We start from the raw sequence: 18,715 nt of genomic DNA on the forward strand, positions 1-18,715 counted from the left end.
TATTGCCCAGGCTGGAGTGCAGTGGCACAATCTCAGCTCGCTGCAGCCTCCACCTCCCAGGTTCAAGTGATTCTCCTGCCTCGGCCTCCCAAGTAACTAGGATTATAAGCGTACACCACCATGCCTGGCTAATTTTTGTAATTTTACTAGACAGGGTTTTACCATGTTGGCCAGGCTGGTCGCAAACTCCTGACCTTGGGTGATCCACCTACCTCAGCCTCCCAAAGTGCTGGGATTACAGACATAAGCCACCATGCCTGGCCTTCCTCAGCTTTGATAGATAGATGGTTTGCTGAGTGAGCTAGCTGTGTTGGGCCTGCACAGGCAGCCATGTTTCTATAATGAACCACCTAAACATTACTTTGAGTTGTACCCACATAATTTTTGAGGTTATAAGGGAAATCAAGTAGTATTGCTAGTCTGTCTGAACACCAAATAATACATCCTGTGTAACTAGGCAGTTGTCTTGCAGGGGGTAATAGGTGTCTGACTTGCTAGCATTTATCATGCAACCTGAAGTTTTGCTTCATCCACAGCAGCAAGATGGAACTTATTGATGATAACACCGTAGTCAGGGCACGAGGTTTACCATGGCAGTCTTCAGATCAAGATATTGCAAGATTCTTCAAAGGACTCAATATTGCCAAGTTGGTTTTCTTAAATATCTATTTTACTTAACAATCCCATGGGGATAATGGATTTTCTACCTTTTTTTTCCTCACTGTATTTTTTTTTTCTACCTGCCGTCTGTTTTATTATTCTCAAAGGGGAGGTGCAGCACTTTGTCTGAATGCTCAGGGTCGAAGGAATGGAGAAGCTCTGGTTAGGTTTGTAAGTGAGGAGCACCGAGACCTAGCACTACAGAGGCACAAACATCACATGGGGACCCGGTATATTGAGGTATGTCCTCAAAACCTGAACCCCTGGACATCGTGAATGAGAATTAACATAGGATGGAAGGCTCAGAAACACTAACTTCTCTGTCTTTTCTCAGGTTTACAAAGCAACAGGTGAAGATTTCCTTAAAATTGCTGGTGGTAAGTGCCTTTTACATAATGTGGCTTTAGTTAATAAGAATCTAAAATTTTGCATACTTAAATTTAGCAAGAGTAGATGAATAGGGTCATGAATGGTTTTTATTTTCTAATGGAACATGGGAATAGATTTTCTTCCCCAGAGGTAGAAGCTTCCAATAATAACAGTGAGCTTAATGTATAACACTTGTCCTAAGGCTTGAGCCAACTTACTATAGTTAAATAGCCATTAAAAATAGTACTATACGAAGGTGAAAAGGTGATATGAAGTTGTATGCATATGGAAAGGCTAGGTTTTTTTGTTTTGTTTTTTTTTTGGAGACAGAGTTTCGCTCTGTCACCCAAACTGGAGTGCGGGGGCACAATCTCAGCTCATTGCAACCTCTGCCTCCCAGGCTCAAGCAATTCTTGTGCCTCTGCCTCCCTAGTGGCTGGGTTTACAGGTGTGTGCCACCATGCCTGGCTAACTTTTTGTATTTTTAATAGAGACGGGGTTTCACCATGTTGGCCAAGCTGGTCTGGAACCCCTGGCTTCAAATTGATCCTCCTGCCTCAGCCTCCCAAAGTGCTGGGATTACAGGCCTGAGCCCCTGTGCCCGGCCAGGAAATTATATTCTTGAAAAGAGTCAGAAAACTGCTTTCAAACGGCCACGCTGCAATACCTGGGGTTGTTGCACATGTGCTTCTAATTTTTCTCTAAACTTAACACGAGTCACCAGAAACATGGCAGTTTTGGGTCTCATAGTATTTTTGGATGTGTATTTACAGTAATATGGTTAAAAACAGGGTGGAACAGATGTGGTTTTTATCCAGTTATTTAGTGATTAATAACTTTAAAGGAAGTAACATGCATAAAACGTTGACTGCTTTTTGTCTGATTTTTTTTCTATACATATATCTACTTTGTAAGTTTCTGTTGCTCATTCATATTGTTTTATAATTTCCTTTTAATGTATTATGAACATCATCCTACATTACTCAGTTTTCTTAAATGTTAATTGCTACATGGTATTATATGTACCATAATATTTTGAAACATCTCTGTTGGAGCTGGGCACATGGCTTGTGCCTGTAATTCCAGCTACTTGGGAGGCTGAGACAGGGAGGATTGCTTGAGCCTTGGTGTATTTTGAGAATGCCCTGAGCAACATAGTGAGATTCTGTCTGTAATAAATAAAATATCCCTGTTGAGCATTTAGAACGCATTTCCAACTTTTGACTTTAATATGTTGTAAATATTTTAAAATCTCTGTATGCGCCACTCATTGGGATAAATCTCTAAAAGCAGGATAGCTGAATCAAAGAATTTTGGACCTTTTCAACAGCCATTTGACATCTATTGCCAAATTATATGAAGATGACTTTCACTGTGTAAAAGAACATTTGTATTCCTACATTACAGAGCCTGGGTGAAAATTTTGCAGCTATAGAACTTACAGGAACAGCATCCTATTAACACAATCTACTGGTATATTTTTGCTCCAGTTCATCTTTAGATAAACTCTAAGGCTTCAAAATTCAGGACTTTAAATTTAGGAGCATTTCCAGAGTTCCCAAGCAATGTTTGATATTGTTTGGGGTCAAATATATTTGGGGTTGCTGTGGTTTTACCTAAATCCTGACATTTCGTGATAGATGCATTGCAACTTGGAGATGGCAGAGTCAATTAATGTTTATATCATTTCTGGGATTTCATTGTATATGGGCACTGCGATAAGAATTTGCTATTAGGGGCTGGGCTTGGTGGCTCATGCCTTTAATCCCAGCACTTTGGAAGGCCAAGGCAGGCGGATCACTTGTGGTCAAGAGTTCAAGGGCAGCCTGGCCAATATGGCGAAACCCCATCTCTACTAATAATACACAAATTAGCCAGGAGAGGTGTGTGTGTGTGTGTGTGTGTGTGTGTGTGTGTGTGTGTGTGTGTGTGTAATCCCAGCTAATCTGGGAGGCCGAGGCAGGAGAATCAACTTGAATCTCTGCGGCGGTGTTTGCAGTGGGCTGAGACCGTGCCACTGCACTCCAGCCTAGGAGACAGAGTGAAACTGTGTCTCAAAAAAAAAAGAAAAGAAGCAAAAAGAAGAACTTGCTATTAGGGAAAATATTACTAGTGTATGAGTTTCAAAGGTATGCATTTAAGTATTTGCTATATGACAACACTGTACAAAATGTTTTATGTTGGGCAGAATGTTGATCAATATTGAAAGTAGGTACCCCATATATTCATTATACTATTCTTTTTACTAAGAATGTTTGAACCTTTCTTAATTTAAAAAAAAAAAAGTAATTGAGTTACTTGCAGATGGTTTTCTTGGGAGCAAAAGAGTAATCAGGAAAAGATTTTTTTAACCCAAAGTGCTTTATATCTATTACCCTACTTAATTTTCATAATTTATGACATAGGCAATCTTACAGACAAGAAAAGTAAGGCACGGAGTTGAACTTGACTAAGATTATGCCCTAGTAAGCAGTAAAGCCAAGATTGGACCCAGGCATTCTGGCTCCAGGACCTGTGCCTTTAACTACCACAATTACTTACTAGTGATTGGCCCATGATTTAATTGTCTTACCAGCTTCCTAAATTAAGAAGGATGTTTTATGAAAAAGGGGAGGAGTTTCAAATTTAGAAAATTCTGATTTCTAGGATGTTATTTTGCGTTCAGTAGGAGTATGGGTCTTCATTATGAACTCAAGACATTGGCGGGACTTTTATCACTTTAAAATCGGTAAAGTTGATGTCTTAACTATTTCTCTCCCTGCTTCCTAATATTTGTTTTCCCTAGGTACTTCCAATGAGGTAGCCCAGTTTCTCTCCAAGGAAAATCAAGTCATTGTCCGCATGCGGGGGCTCCCTTTCACGGCCACAGCTGAAGAAGTGGTGGCCTTCTTTGGACAGCATTGCCCTATTACTGGGGGAAAGGAAGGCATCCTCTTTGTCACCTACCCAGATGGTAGGCCAACAGGGGACGCTTTTGTCCTCTTTGCTTGTGAGGAATATGCACAGAATGCGTTGAGGAAGCATAAAGACTTGTTGGGTAAAAGATACATTGAACTCTTCAGGAGCACAGCAGCTGAAGTTCAGCAGGTTGGTTTTAAAAACAAGTATGTTGTGCCTTTGCATTAATTTCTGTTCTTTATCTCTGAAAATAGTCCTACATTGCTCATTATGTTAAAATAATACTGGCAAAATACTAAAAGTGTCACTACATGAAAATAGTCTTGATTCTATAACCAAGAGATAGCCGCTGTTATCCTGTACACACACACAACACATACTACGTATTTTTACAGAGATGGGATACTGCTATAGCTGGATTTTTGTATTCTGTTTTAAAACTATGAAAGCTTACCTATGTCTGAAAAGTTTCATCTTTAAATATCTCATGGAAGTGCATACTTTATCTAGAAATTCCTCTAGTGTACACTTAGATTGATTTTTTTCTACCAGAAGAAATTTCTATGTAAAATGCTTAAAAACCTGTCATCAATTTGATTTCTGTAGCATTGGATATAGAGTGTGAGCTTTTAAGGTTTTTAATGTGTTGCCAAATGTTATTTCCCAAAAGCCTTCATCAGTTTCATACCCTGCTGGTGAGCTCTGTCCTGTTTTACTAGCTTTCAGCGTGTTTGTGTGTGTGTGTGTGTGTGTGTGTGTGTGTGTGTGTGTGTGTGTGTGTGTTTGAGATGGGGTCTTGCTCTGTCACCCAGGCTGGAGTGCAGTGGCGCAATCTCGGCTCACTGCAACCTCCGCCTACCCCAGTTGAAGCAATTGTCCTGCCTCAGCCTCTGAGTAGCTGGGATTACAGCTGCCTGCCACCACACCCAGCTAAGTTTTGAATTTTTAATGGAGATGGGGTTTCGCCATGTTGGCCAGGCTGTTCTCGAACTCCTGACCTCAGATGATCGCCCACCTCGGGCTCCCAAAGTGATGGAATTACAGGCATGAGCCACCACGCCTGGCAACTTTCAGCATTTTTGAGGCACAAAATGAGGCAATCACTTCCTCAAAATGTACTAAGATCTAGGCATTAAACCATTTATAGAATCTCAAGCTTTTCAACTGTTCTTGACTTACCAGCTACCAATTGAACATGTCTTCAGGGGTCAGTTTGCCTTTGTAGCATAAATGGTATAGACTGCTTTTCCAACTTGCTCTATTTGTGTCCCATAGTAGAATAGTGATTCATATGATTCCACAGATCTGCTTTGTAAGTATTTAGGATACTTACTTACTTATTTCTGTGAGTTCATCAGAGTTTTGTGTAGCTTCTGCATCCCATTATATGCTGTGATTTTAAATAATTATGCAAAGTTAAGAACCTTTTTACCTACTAGAATGCCAAAATTATTTTTGTACTTAAAATAAGTATAGTTGAAATTCTAAATTATTTTTGTGTTCCATTGTACTGGTGCTTTTGAACCCTAAACTAGCTACATTCTTACAATTTAAAATTTAAATCTGGCCAGGCGCAGTGGCTCACGCCTGTAATCCTAGCACTTTGGGAGTCCGAGACGGGTGGATTGCTTGAGCTCAGGAGTTCAAAACCAGCTTGGGCAACAAGGTGAAACTCCATCTCTGCTGAAAATACAAAAAAAAATTAGGCAGTCATGGCAGTGTGCGCCTTTAGTCCCAGCTACTCGGGAGGCTGAGGCAGGAGAATCGCTTGAACCCGGGAGGTGGAGGTTGCAGTGAACAGAGATCACGCTGCACTCTAGCCTGGGCGACCAAGCAAGACTTTGTCTCCCGCTACCAAAAAAAAAAAAAAAAAATTTATACCTTTTTGAAAATGTCATAAGTGCTGAATCTCTAAAATGTGCTTGAGTTTTCAAACATGACACACATTCTTCCCAAACCAGGAGAGAAAACTAGATGTGGTTGCAGATCATTATTTGGAAAGAGAGTTTGTCTTATGAAATCATGGCCTAGAATAAGCTACTGCAGAGCCTGGGCTACTCTGTTGGTTTGGAAATAGAGTAGGCTGCCTCTCTATGATTCTACTATGAGTTGCTTTTGGGTGTGCATTTTCTCTACTTCTCCATCCTTCTTGATTTATTTAATAAGTTTTGAACTAGTCATAGGTTCTTCCACTGTCTTTTCTTCATTACTAGTCATTTTATTCAATAAATATTTGAGCACCTCTTAATTGTTAGGTATTATGAGATGCTTCACCATTTCCTGTCCTGAGTTTATCTATTACTACACTAATTTTCTATTCTTGTTCTTCTAATGTTTTTGCTGTGTCTGGATTGTTTATATAACTTCTTATTAAAGTCTTCTTGTCTCTTTTTCATGCCATTTCTCTGGTGGCGTGGTTTGATTTTTGTCCCCTCTTACTCAGATAGCAACTGAGCAGGGTGTGAGTGGGGAAATTAGTGCATGTTTTGGGGAAGGGTTCATTGATTCTTCTATATTGTCAATTTACGGGATGTTAAAGGCTAGAGTGATTAAGTTGTTCAGAAAACCTGGAGATGCCACAGATGGCATTTGCCTAAGGACTTCTAGTATTATGAACTAGTTGGCATGCTCTGAGACAAAAGTGGACAAGAGCCTTGTAATATGAGTGTTGCCTAAGGGCAGTCTTTTGTCTAAAATTCGCCTAACCTATCATCATCCATTTCCAAGATAGCTGAATTCCATGAATCTAGAAGATATTCAAGATCTTTTGTCTTACCACTGTCTCAAATTCACAGGGAAACTAAACTACTATTCATCTTTATGGTCAACAAATGATTCTTTTCAGGTCTTTATACCCACCCATTCTGTCTTGTGCTATTATTCAGCATTATATTTTAATATAATCCAAAGTGATTGTTTGGCCTGTGATTCTTTTACTGGGTCATTCTCTATTTCTTGGGTTTGGAGGTGGAGTATGAAGGTAATGAGGGGAATACTGTGTACTTAGTGAAATGATACATTTCTACTTTTGCTACAAAAGTCCACATTTAGTGATATGTTCAGAATTGTATAAAAGTGGCAGCTTTAGGGATAATAGTCCCTCACAGATAGTGATACATTGTTACAGGTAGACACTAACTGTTTAAGTGTTTTGTGTTGTGTGTGGTGTACACCTCACAGTGTATTTGACAAAAATGAGTATCATGCTTTCCCTGCTGGAATGCATGAATCCCTTTCTCCATTACTTCTCAAACTTGCATGTACTTCTGAATCACTTGAAGATTTAGTTCAGATGAAGATTCATATTTATTAGGTCTGGGGTGAGCTGGATTCTGCATTTCTAACGAGCTTCCCAGTGATGCCATTGCTGATCTGCAGAAAGCAGGGGAGTAGCACAGCTCTAAATTACTTCTGTTTTGCTTTGAGTACAGGTGCTGAATCGATTCTCCTCGGCCCCTCTCATTCCACTTCCAACCCCTCCCATTATTCCAGTACTACCTCAGCAATTTGTGCCCCCTACAAATGTTAGAGACTGTATACGCCTTCGAGGTCTTCCCTATGCAGCCACAATTGAGGACATCCTGGATTTCCTGGGGGAGTTCGCCACAGATATTCGTACTCATGGGGTTCACATGGTTTTGAATCACCAGGTAAGAAAGATACTTAGGGGAAAACTTATTCGCTTTTTCTCACTACATATGAGAAATATCTAATATTAGATATTAGATAATCTATTAGAAATATCTAATATTAGATATTAGATAATCTATTAGAAATATCTAATATTAGATATTAGTCTTTGATAAATAAAATTAGTCTGAGATAAATTTAGATGAAATTAGTCTTTGATAAATAAAATTAGTCTCACATCTAATTAAAAAGTACGTAATCCTCAGTTACACACTAAGTCTTTAAGGAAAGACTTAACTGTAAATACTAGAGGTCTTTAGAATGAACTGAAAATAATGCTGTCATTAGTATAATAATTCAAATTCAGCTTTGATTTCTTCATCACATATATCCATCACATTATCAATAGCATCAAGTAGGCATGACATATATTATCAGTCTTGACACAATTTTTCTTATTTTGGCTGTTCAACTCTGCAACTCTGCTGTAGTGTTGCAGCAATCATGGATGATGCTTATTTTAACAAATAATCATATCTGTTCCAGAATATTTTGTATCCATACACTATTTAGAAATGGCTTATTTCATATTTAATATATACATGTTAGACATCAAATTACATTCAATAGGAACCAAACTCAGTGAGGACTTGAATCCATACCACCTAGAAAGAACAGTATGTGTGGATCATAACAGGCTCTCAAATGTATTAATGAATGAGTTGCTGAGAAGCCTGTATAAAAATCTAACTGAATTCTTCCATATGCAAATGTAAAGTATTTCCTAGCTTATTGTCACCTAATTTTTGGTTAAAGAAAATTATATTTGCTGGAAAATTTAACAGTATTTTGTGCTGTCATAAGCAAGATACAATTCTACAAACCCATAAGCCAGGTGGTTCTAGTTGAAACTTTGGAACTTTTTTTTTTTTTTTTGAGACAGAGTCTCACTCTGTCGTCCAGGCTGGATTGCAGTGGAGCAATCTCAGCTCACTGTAATCTCTGCCTCCTGAGTTCAAGCAATTCTCCTGCCTCAGCTTCCCGAGTAGCTGGGATTACAGGTGCCCACCACCATTCCCAGCTAATTTTGGTATTTTTAGTAGAGACAGGATTTCACCATGTTGGCCAGGCTGGTCTCAAACTCCTGACCTCGGGCGATCTACCCGCCTTGGCCTCCCAAAGTGCTGGGATTACAGGCGTAAGCCGCCGCACCTGGCCTGGGACTCTTAATTAAATGCAAAGCTTTATTAATTTTTGAAAATGTTTTCTGAGGATTAAGGGTTGAATGTAGGCTTATATTGAAAATACTGAATTTTTTTTCCCCTAAGTTGCTAATTTCTCACCTTTTCACTTGGAGATTTGGTCACTTTCATAACTGTAATCTTGTCTCACTGGAAAGCCTGTACCATTGGATACAAGGAATCAGAAACCATCCTGAGCCCTTGCCTTCTATACCAGTTTTCTGTATTCAGCACATGCTCATTCTAAATCTTCAGTCAATATTGATATTAAATTATACAACTTGTTATCTGACCCTCTCAGCATGCTTCACTGGTAGCAGTTCTTTTGAATAAAATTGCCCACATTTAAGCATCACCAGGGAATTATTTGGTTTCTTATTGAGTCACCACTTCTAATAACCCAGAGGCCATTAATCTTTGATTAACAACAGTATTTGTCTCTCTTTGCCTCATGTGACCTATTGTGATTACACTTGGGAAAAGGTTCTTAGATGATGCACAAACTCTTAGGTGCCTTGAGGATGTTAGGTTTCCATCTTGGACTGGGTTTGTTGCTAGTTTCCCTGGTGTGGTAACTCTAATGGTAACTTGCATGGTAATAATTTCACAGTCCTTAAGAGACTTATTGAGAAAACCATAAAATAAGAAAGTAGTCCTATAAGCTGATCATGTCTTTTTCTCCCCCATAAAACATTCATGCTCAATAAAACTAAGGCGTTCTACCTCTGTGGAACACAAATCTACAGGCTTGGTTTGAAATAGGGGGTTTTAGCAAGCTATTACTAATAGAAAATGTCTATTAGTAATACCTGTTTGACCAAGGTAGAGCTGTAAGGAGTGAGAGAAGGGCTCCCAAGCAAGGCTGATGATACATACAGCTCTCACAAATCATCACTGGGCCTTGCACCTCCCAAATTCCTTGCCCCCAAGCCACATTCCAACCTAGGTCTCAGGGATGAGGGAAGATTGAAAGGGATATGGCAGGTCAGTGATGGACTGGAACTGAGAGCCAAAAAAGAATACCGGTTCAGTTTCCTGTAGGAGGGTACCTAAAGCTCCAGTGCTGGTTCTGTTACTAGCTTTTCTCAATTGAATGAGATTTAATCGAATTTTTCAGAAGAGAAAAAAAACTAGTATACGATCCTATATTTTGAAACAGCAGTCACAAGGAGACCCTTTCAAACCCTTGTAAATCTGATACTAATTAACAGAAGTGAAAAAGGCTCATTTTCAGCTATGAGCTCTCAAAACTGTTTCTTAAAGGTTTTGTTGGCCATTCTGGTGATCAGGTGATGAAATGCAAGTCAGGTTCCAGCAGATCACACCATCACCCGGATTTTGTGGCTAAAATATCTGTATTATGGGTGATTGTCACTTTGTATGTTTTGTAAGCAACCATTTCCTTGTTGAAGGAGACAGTCTCCTTTTGTTTTTATTCTTCCCCCACACACTCAGGGCCGCCCATCAGGAGATGCCTTTATCCAGATGAAGTCTGCGGACAGAGCATTTATGGCTGCACAGAAGTGTCATAAAAAAAACATGAAGGACAGATATGTTGAAGTCTTTCAGTGTTCAGCTGAGGAGATGAACTTTGTGTTAATGGGGGGCACTTTAAATCGAAATGGCTTATCCCCACCGCCATGTAAGTTACCATGTAAGTTTTTCTTGGGTCTTGGCGCTATTCTACGCTATATGCTGGTAGGTGCTTAAGCTGCTTTCGTAACTTTCTGTGCCCCTGGTTCTTTCTGAGGCAGGTGAGGTGGTTATATAAGGCTCTCCCATCTGTAATCAGTAGTACCTGGTAATCATTTAAGACCTTGGTTGTGGACACCCGTAATTAGAGATGCTACAAATACCTCCTTTCAAATTATATTCCTGCTTTTCCAGTGATAAGCACTTGATTTCTGAAGCTTAGTGTGCTCCAGATAAGCACTGACTCTGGGAGGCAACCTGGCTATGTAGATAATTTTAGTACACATTTAAAGGCAAAATAAAAGTATGGCTGGATTCTTTTATTTTTTAAAACGTATTAACCTTTAAGAAGGGCAGTTTGATGCACATGTTGCATTTAACTTTTTGAGCATCAAGTATTTTTTTAACATTTTTGAGCATTTCTGTTGCTCTCCAGGATATCTGGAATGAGCAAGTTAGCAAAAACAAAAAATGAAAACAAAAAAAACCACATAGATTAATTAGCCAAAGTTTCCATTGGATCACAGGATCAGTGCTTAATTTCAAGCCATGCTCTTGCTCATTGGCACCTGGGTGCAAGCCATCTGGAATCCTATTTGAGGGGAATAAGCCCTGTAGTCTACAAAGTTCTAGTTAGTGAATAAGGAACATATGGGGATCTGATGTTAAAATTTGAGTCTTTTTTACACAATTTCTCCTTTAAATAAGATGTACCTTCTTAGGCCTGTTGGGTATGTTTAAAGAATATAGTATTTGCAGTACAGTTCAAAGATAACTAAGAAAGTAAACTGGATTATGTGCTTGATTCCAATAAAGCGGGGGATTTGGGCACCTCACTTTCTAATAAGATGGACCTATACTAATGATCTTGTTTGGTAAAGTATTATTTGTAGAAGATTCAGTGGGGCTTAATCCTTTTTATCTTTTAGCATTTTGAATTTCTAAATGCTAATATTCCATTTACCTGCTGCTTGCTGTTGGTGAATATCTTAGAGTTGATCATTAATAAGTATGAAGTTTTGGAAATTTATAATTGGGTTAAGAGATCTTACAGTAATCCCAGTTGTATGTCTTCAGTATATAAACCACTGGTAATGTCAGCTTTTACGATATCCTTTAGTGATAATCTGTCAAACATTGTAAGATAAAGCATCATGTGTGACCCAAATTCTGCTTTTGGAATATCCTTTCACTTGTCCCTCCTCCTGGTCATTACAGATTTTTCCTCTGAAGACTTTCATTTTTACCCATTTTTCCTCACAAGCCTCCAAATAAAAAAGATTTAAAATCCATGTGTCAGCCAGGTACAGTGACTCACACCTGTAATCTCAGCACTTTGGGAGGCCAAGGTGGGAGGATCACTTGAGGCCAGGGGCTCAAGACCAGCTTGAGCAACATAACGAGTTTATGTTGCATTTAACTTTTATGCAACTTCTTAAAGTTTGTTAACTTACTTTCTTAAGAAGGAATGTTTTATGTTTAACTTCATTTTTGTAGTCAGTGCATATACACTACTTTAGATATATAAGATTAGCTATCCTAGGCTGGGCATGGTGGCTTACACCTGTAATCCCATCACTTTAGGAGGCTGAGGCAGGTGGATCACATAAGGTCAGGAGTGGCCAACATGGTGAAACCCCGTCTCTACTAAAAACACAAAAAATTGCCAGGAGTGGTGGCACACATCTGTGATACCAGCTACTGAGGCAAGAGAATCGCTTGATCACGGGAGGCGGAGGTTGCAGTGAGCTGAGATTGCGCCACTGTACTTCAGCCTGGGCGACAGTGAGACTCAGTCTCAAAAAAAAAAAAAAAAAAGCTATCCTTTTGTTTGAGGAATGCCCAAAACATTGCAGCCCAATCTATTTGGTTATCGAAAATTTCTACCTTTGTTTTGAAGCTGAACAGACTTACACCTACTATGTGTGTGTGTTTATGCGTGTGTGTTTTTTTGTTTTTTTTGTTTTTTTTTTTGAGACGGAGTCTTGCTTTTCTGCCAGGCTGGCATGCAGTGGCTCAGTCTCGGCTCACTGCAACCTCTGAATCCTAGGTTGAAGTGATTCTCCTGCCTCAACCTCCTGAGTAGCTGGGACTACAGGAGTGTGCCACCATGCCCAGCTAATTTTTTGTATTTTAGTAGAGATGGGGTCTCACCATGTTGGCCAGGATGGTCTGGATCTCCTGCCCTTGTGATCTGCCTGCCTCGGCCTCCCAAAGTGCTGAGATTACAGGCGTGAGCCACCACACCCAGCCATGTGTGTTTGTCTTATTGGTGTGAGGCACTGTCCTGTAATGAACTGCTTGATAGTTTTGAAATCAGAATATGAACCGGCGCGGTGGCTTACGCCTGTAATCCCAGCACTTTGGGAGGCCAAGGCGGGCGGATCACCCGAAGTCAGGAGTTCGAGACCAGCCTGACCAACATGGCGAAACCCTGTCTCTACTAAAAAAAATACAAGAAATCAGAATATGAGCACAGGCTGTATAACTTTCTATGAGACTTAGGTGCCTCAATTTGTATTGTTGGTCTTTCTTTTGCACAGTTTTTGATGAGTGTGAAAGAGGCACTCAAGTTAAATATGAGATCAATATGTTGGTCTTTTTACTATACGCCCATATTTAGCTTGCTGTCTTATTCATCTCCATGGAAATGTAGAAACTCATAAGAACAAAAGACAATTTGAAGTCAGCTTGGAGATTTTTATGGGAAAAAGTTATTTCTTGGGCCTCTGCTGATTGCAAAATGTGGTGGTTCTAGGTATGAAGCTTAAAGTCAGGGACCCCATATTCATTCAGCATCTCAACTTAACTCTTCTATTGGGTATAAATGGCCCAGATAGTTGTGTTCATTCCACAAGTGAAAGCTAGTGACCAGCCACTGGTCTTCTGTTTCTAAACCTAGAAGATGTTGGATAACCAGAAGACAATGGAGTTTGGGCCCATTTTTTAATTTAATCTGAGCCAGCTTTTTATTAGTTGAGTCCCAGGAAGACTTAGGCATCAATTCCTTTGGGACTATTTCCCAGGTTGGATTTTTTTCTTTTTAAAGGTCTGAAAATATAAATTAGCTTCAAAGCCCATCATGTGGCTAGCCTTTAGGTGAGAATAATGCAGAGTTGATCTGCTTGTTTCTTTTAGGTCAGTTCCTTCTGGCACAGTCTATGCTTTGACCTAATATGTGGTAGTGGCCAAGAGAGGTTTATCATAACACTTCTCATTTGATGCTGTACTGACGGGTAGGTAGCAAGAGGGAGTAGAAGCATAACTTAAAATTTAAAATATTTAGTAGCCTCTAGTATGAAACTTAAACGTCAGTTCCTTGTTTCTTTCCTCTGAGAGTTGGTTTGTAGTAACTGGCACTCAGGAACATGAGGGAAAAAAATTACATATTGTGAAATGGTTGAGAAGACATGAAAATCCACTTGATTTTGGTGTTTCCGAATTTCTGGCTAAGAACTGTTTTTTAGGTTGACAGGGTGGAATTCAGATACTTCTATGTATTAACTATATAATCAAAAGGAAATTGCTTGGGATAGGATAAAGAACTGTGGTCTCTTTCTTTAAAATGTGTAGATGGAACAGTGACTATGTTTTTAGTGCTAGCACGTGCATGTCAGCTGTTACAAATATGTCTCAAAGAATCTCTCTTTGCATATCTAGGCCTGTCTCCTCCCTCCTACACATTTCCAGCTCCTGCTGCAGTTATTCCTACAGAAGCTGCCATTTACCAGCCCTCTGTGATTTTGAATCCACGAGCACTGCAGCCCTCCACAGCGTACTACCCAGCAGGCACTCAGCTCTTCATGAACTACACAGCGTACTATCCCAGGTAAGGCTCTGACAGAAGTGGAAATGAGGGGCAGAAACAAAGGACTCCTTTGATAGCCAGTGCCCGAGCTCACAAAAGAATATTGTCTGCCATGTTGAAGGTTAGCGTGGCAGGCCACAGCCTCTGGTCATATCTCTGACCAAGAAGATTGTTTCAAGACAAAGCAAAAGCAGTATAGTTTTTAACCATATACTGACAGCATGATCTTTTAGGTCACCTATGTCTACAGCTTTCCTTTTTTACCTCTCCTGTCATAGGACCCCAAGTGAGTAGTGATGTGATCACTGCAATAGGATGGCAATATCAGATGAATGAATCATAAAACAAGAAAATTCATAAGAGGAACAATGCTATTTTGAAGTAGTATGAGTTCATGTTATGGCACAGTGAATAAAAACTGTTGCTTTAAATATTCCAGGGCTTATATTCTTTTCCTCCTAAATCTTTAAACAAATCTATAAACCAATCCAGAATTAGATTATTTAGTGTTTTCTTAGAGTCTATATATTTTAAGTCTGTCTTTTTAGTTGTGTTCAATTTCTCGGACATAGCATACTAGCATATAATGGAGAGAATGTTGTCAGTCTGGGAGTTGGGAGACTGAATGTTAGCTTCTTTCCAAGCTATTTAGACGAAATATTTGGAGTACATGCACGAGCATGTAAATGAGGCTTATAATAAGTGTCTTGGACCTAACCTGTCTGATCCTACAGCTATGTTGCGTTGTATTTTTCTTCCCTGTCCAATACAGAATTTTCCACTAGGGAGTAAGGGTTAGGGGTCTCATAATAACAGGCAAGTTTGTAGCCACTTTTAATTGTGTTTTTTATTTTGTTAGAAGTTTTTAAAACATTAATGCTATTGAAAATATTTTTTATTCCACTGGAGAAGAAAAATAAGAAAAAGGCTATGACAGTTGTCAGCTAGCTGTCTTCTGAAGGTTTGAAAAGGCTAAGAAGCATGAGTAACTGTTCATGATGGAATACTGTGCCAGACACGTAGCCCAGCCCCAATCTGCCACCCTCTCTGGACCCTGTGATAATTGCTTATGTCATCAGAATGTCAGGAATGGAATCCTTGGTGTCTCCGAATGTCTGCCAGTGTTCTTGTTCCTATAGTGTAATTGTAGAATATCCACTTCCATCACTACTTGCCACCTGAGTAGTGGTACAGGAAGGAGTTTCTTGGAAATGAGACCATGAATCTTGAAGCCCCAAAGACAGAAGGAACTGACATTTATGGCTTAATAGCTCCTGTAATGTTGGATGTGGGCCTGTAGGTCAATTTTTTTTTTCTACCAGTAGTTTTAAAATTTGTATTGTGCTCATTATTAAGTCTGAGTATAGGAGTGTAGTGAGTAAAAGTAAAGACTCCCATTTTATACACCTCCGAGTCTAGAAGTAACTGTTATTATCAGTTTGGTAATACACGTGTATGCTTCTAAATAATGTGACATCTTAATGTGTACTGTCTAATCGTTCCTTCTTTCTTTTTTTAAAACTTGAAAATGTGTCAGTGACTTCTGTGTATATTTACCTCATTCTTGTAAATTCCTCAAAATGTCCAAAGAGTAAAAATATAATTTAAGTTTATTTGTAGATATCCGTACTTTTAATTTTTCTCTATTAAAGCTCATGTTGATCTTTAAATACTTGATTTTATCTCTCTCTCAAACTTTTTTTCCCTGACTAAAGATGGGATTTTGCCATTTTGCCTAGGCTGGTCTCAAACTCCTGGGCTCAAGTAATCCACTGCCTCAGCGTCCCAAAGTGCTGGGGTTGCAGGGGACATGCTTGTATTTCTGTAGGACAGTTTTACAGAAGTGGAATTTTAAAAACGAAGGTCAGGTGCATTATATATAAGCTAATACTTCCAAATTAACCCCTAGAGTGTGTTATTTTATTTTACATTTCCCCACTTTTAGTGAAATTACCTACATAACAACATGAAAGCATTCAAACATGGGAATTATATGCTCTTATTTATGCTGCAAATCTGGTATGATTTAAAAAGCATATGCCAAAGATGTTTTATAATTTTGATAGAAAAACATTAATTTCTTTTTTTTGAGTTGGAGTTTCGCTCTTGTTGCCTGGGCTGGAGTGCAATGGCGTGATCTTGTCGCACCACACCCTCCGCCTCCCGGGTTCAAGCTATTCTCCTGCTTCAGCCTCCTGAGTAGCTGGCATTACAGGCATGTGCCACCATGCCTGGCTAATTTTATGTTTTCAGTAGAGAAGGGGTTTCTCCATGTTGGTGAGGCTGGTCTCAAACTCCCGACCTCAGGTGATCTGCCCGTCTCAGCCTCCCACAGTGCTGGGATTACAGGTGTGAGCCACCACGCTCGGTGAAAAACATTAATTTCTAACCTGGCATAACTACTGGGCATTTGAGGCTATTAAAAAACTTTGTTATGTAAATGCTCAAGTATGTTTTGGCCTCCACTCTGATAAGTGGGAAATCTGAAACAGCATATTCTAGGGATATTATTAATCAGAAGCTCTTGTGTTTTTCTTTATTTTTAAATTTCTTCCATTAAAAAAAAGCCACAAGTGGTGGGTTATGCCTGTAATCCCAGCACTTTGGGAGGCAAAGGTGGGAGGATCACTGGAAGCCAGTAGTTAGACACCAGCCTGAGTCTCAAAGTGAGACTCTATCTCTACTAAAAATAAAAAACTGTGGCTCACGCCTGTAATCCCAGCACTTTGGGAGGCCGAGGCGGGCGGATCACAAGGTCAGGAGATAGAGACCATCCTGGCTAACATGGTGAAACCCCGTCTCTACTAAAAAATACAAAAAATTAGCTGGGCGTGGTGATGGGTGCCTATAGTCCCAGCTACTTGGGAGGCTGAGGCAGGAGAATGGCTTGAACCCGGGAGAAGGAGCTTGCAGTGAGCCAAGATCATGTCACTGCACTCCAGCCTGGGCGACAGAGCAAGGCCCCATCTCAAAAAAAAAAAAAAAAAAAAAAAAAAAAACTGGCTTGGCATGGTGGCTCACTCCTGTAATCCCAGCACTTTATGAGGCTGAGATGGGCAAATCGCTTGAGGTTAGGGGTTCGAGACCAGCCTGGCCAACATGGTGAAACTCCATCTACTAAAAAATACAAAAAGTAGCTGGGTGTGGTGGTCAGTATCTGTAATCCCAGCTACTACGGAGGCTAAGGCAAGAGAGTTGCTTGAACCCAGGAGACGGAGGCTGTAGTGAGCCAAGATTGTGCCACTGCACTCCAGCCTGGGCGTCACAGCGAGACTCCGTCTCAAAAAATAAATAATAAAAATGGCTGGGTGTGGTGGCTCACCCCTGTAATCCCAGCACTTCGGGAGGCCGAGGCAGGCAGATCACGAGGTCAGGGGTTCAAGACCAGCCTGGCCAATATGGTGAAACCCCGTCTCTACTAATACCAAAATTGCCAGGGCATGGTGGTGGGCACCTATAGTTCCAGCTACTTGGGAGGCCAAGGCAGAAGAATCACTTGAACCTGGGAGGCGGTGGTTGCAGTGAGCCAAGATCATGCCACTGCACTCCAGTCTGGGTGACAGAGCGAGACTCAGTCTCAAAAAATAAAAATAAATGACGCTGTCACAACAGCATCTGGAAGAGCAGGTGAAATGAAAGCATGTATGCCTCATGTGGTTTTGTTTTCTCTTTTTGGGCTTTTCACCCCCTTCTCTACCTCAGAAGAGGGTTTCAGTTATCCAGTGACTCATACCTTAGCTAGGGCAGAAAAATATTTAGAAGGGCTTTCTATTTGGGTCCTCTCTGATTATCAGTGCAAAATCAGTTACCTCACATCTTTTCTCTTTCATTACATCAAGCCCTACTTTTTCTTCTGACCTCTCATTTTTCTCAGAAAAGAATATTCTCCTTTGCAGCAAAGCTGTTGCATAGGTGGGAGACATGCTGATTCTTCAAAGACTGAATGACATACATACCTTCTATGCATCTCTTGCTTTTCGTACGACACTATAAATTACAAGTAACATCATCTTTTTTGTCTTTGTTTTTTGAGATGTAGTCTGGCTCTGTCACCCAGGGCAGAGTGCAGTGGCGCTACCATGGCTCACTGCAGCCTTGATCTCCCAGGCTCAGGTGATCCTCATGCCTCAGTCTCCCAAGTAGCTGAGACTATAGGCATGCACCACCTCACTTGGCTAATTTTTTGACTTTTTGTTGAGACGGGGTCTCACTTTGTTGCCCACGCTGGTCTCAAAGTACTGAGCTCAAGCAATCTTCCCACGTCAGCCTCCCAATGTGCTGGGATTACAGGTGTGAGCCACCATGCCCAGCCAAGTAACAACATTTTGTGCCAACAAAGGAAGCACAGGAAGTTTTACTTTTTTTAATGAGTGATGTAGTCACAAGTAAACTGTGCAAGCTTGTATAAAAGCTTTAT

The 18,715-nt window shown here is 40.1% G+C and overlaps 1 protein-coding gene across 7 annotated transcripts in view; it reads left to right on the top strand.

Moving 5' to 3' along the window:
• The window catches only part of ESRP1 (epithelial splicing regulatory protein 1), a 66,571-nt gene that overhangs the window by 23,150 nt on the left and 24,706 nt on the right, over positions 1–18,715 (top strand). For 4 of the 7 annotated variants that reach the window (XM_063817331.1, XM_009455672.5, XM_009455670.5 and 1 more), the window contains exons 7-13: positions 537–647; positions 768–900; positions 995–1,037; positions 3,815–4,116; positions 7,359–7,577; positions 10,254–10,452; positions 14,151–14,319. In XM_063817331.1, coding sequence (XP_063673401.1) covers positions 537–647; positions 768–900; positions 995–1,037; positions 3,815–4,116; positions 7,359–7,577; positions 10,254–10,452; positions 14,151–14,319 — 1,176 coding nt within the window. The remainder of the gene's footprint in view (positions 1–536; positions 648–767; positions 901–994; positions 1,038–3,814; positions 4,117–7,358; positions 7,578–10,253; positions 10,453–14,150; positions 14,320–18,715) is intronic. The other 3 variants (XM_063817328.1, XM_001143826.8, XM_001143905.8) reach the window with 1 other exon arrangement.

This window comes from Pan troglodytes, chromosome 7 (genome assembly GCF_028858775.2).
Source record: "Pan troglodytes isolate AG18354 chromosome 7, NHGRI_mPanTro3-v2.0_pri, whole genome shotgun sequence".
Classification (NCBI taxonomy): domain Eukaryota; kingdom Metazoa; phylum Chordata; class Mammalia; order Primates; family Hominidae; genus Pan; species Pan troglodytes.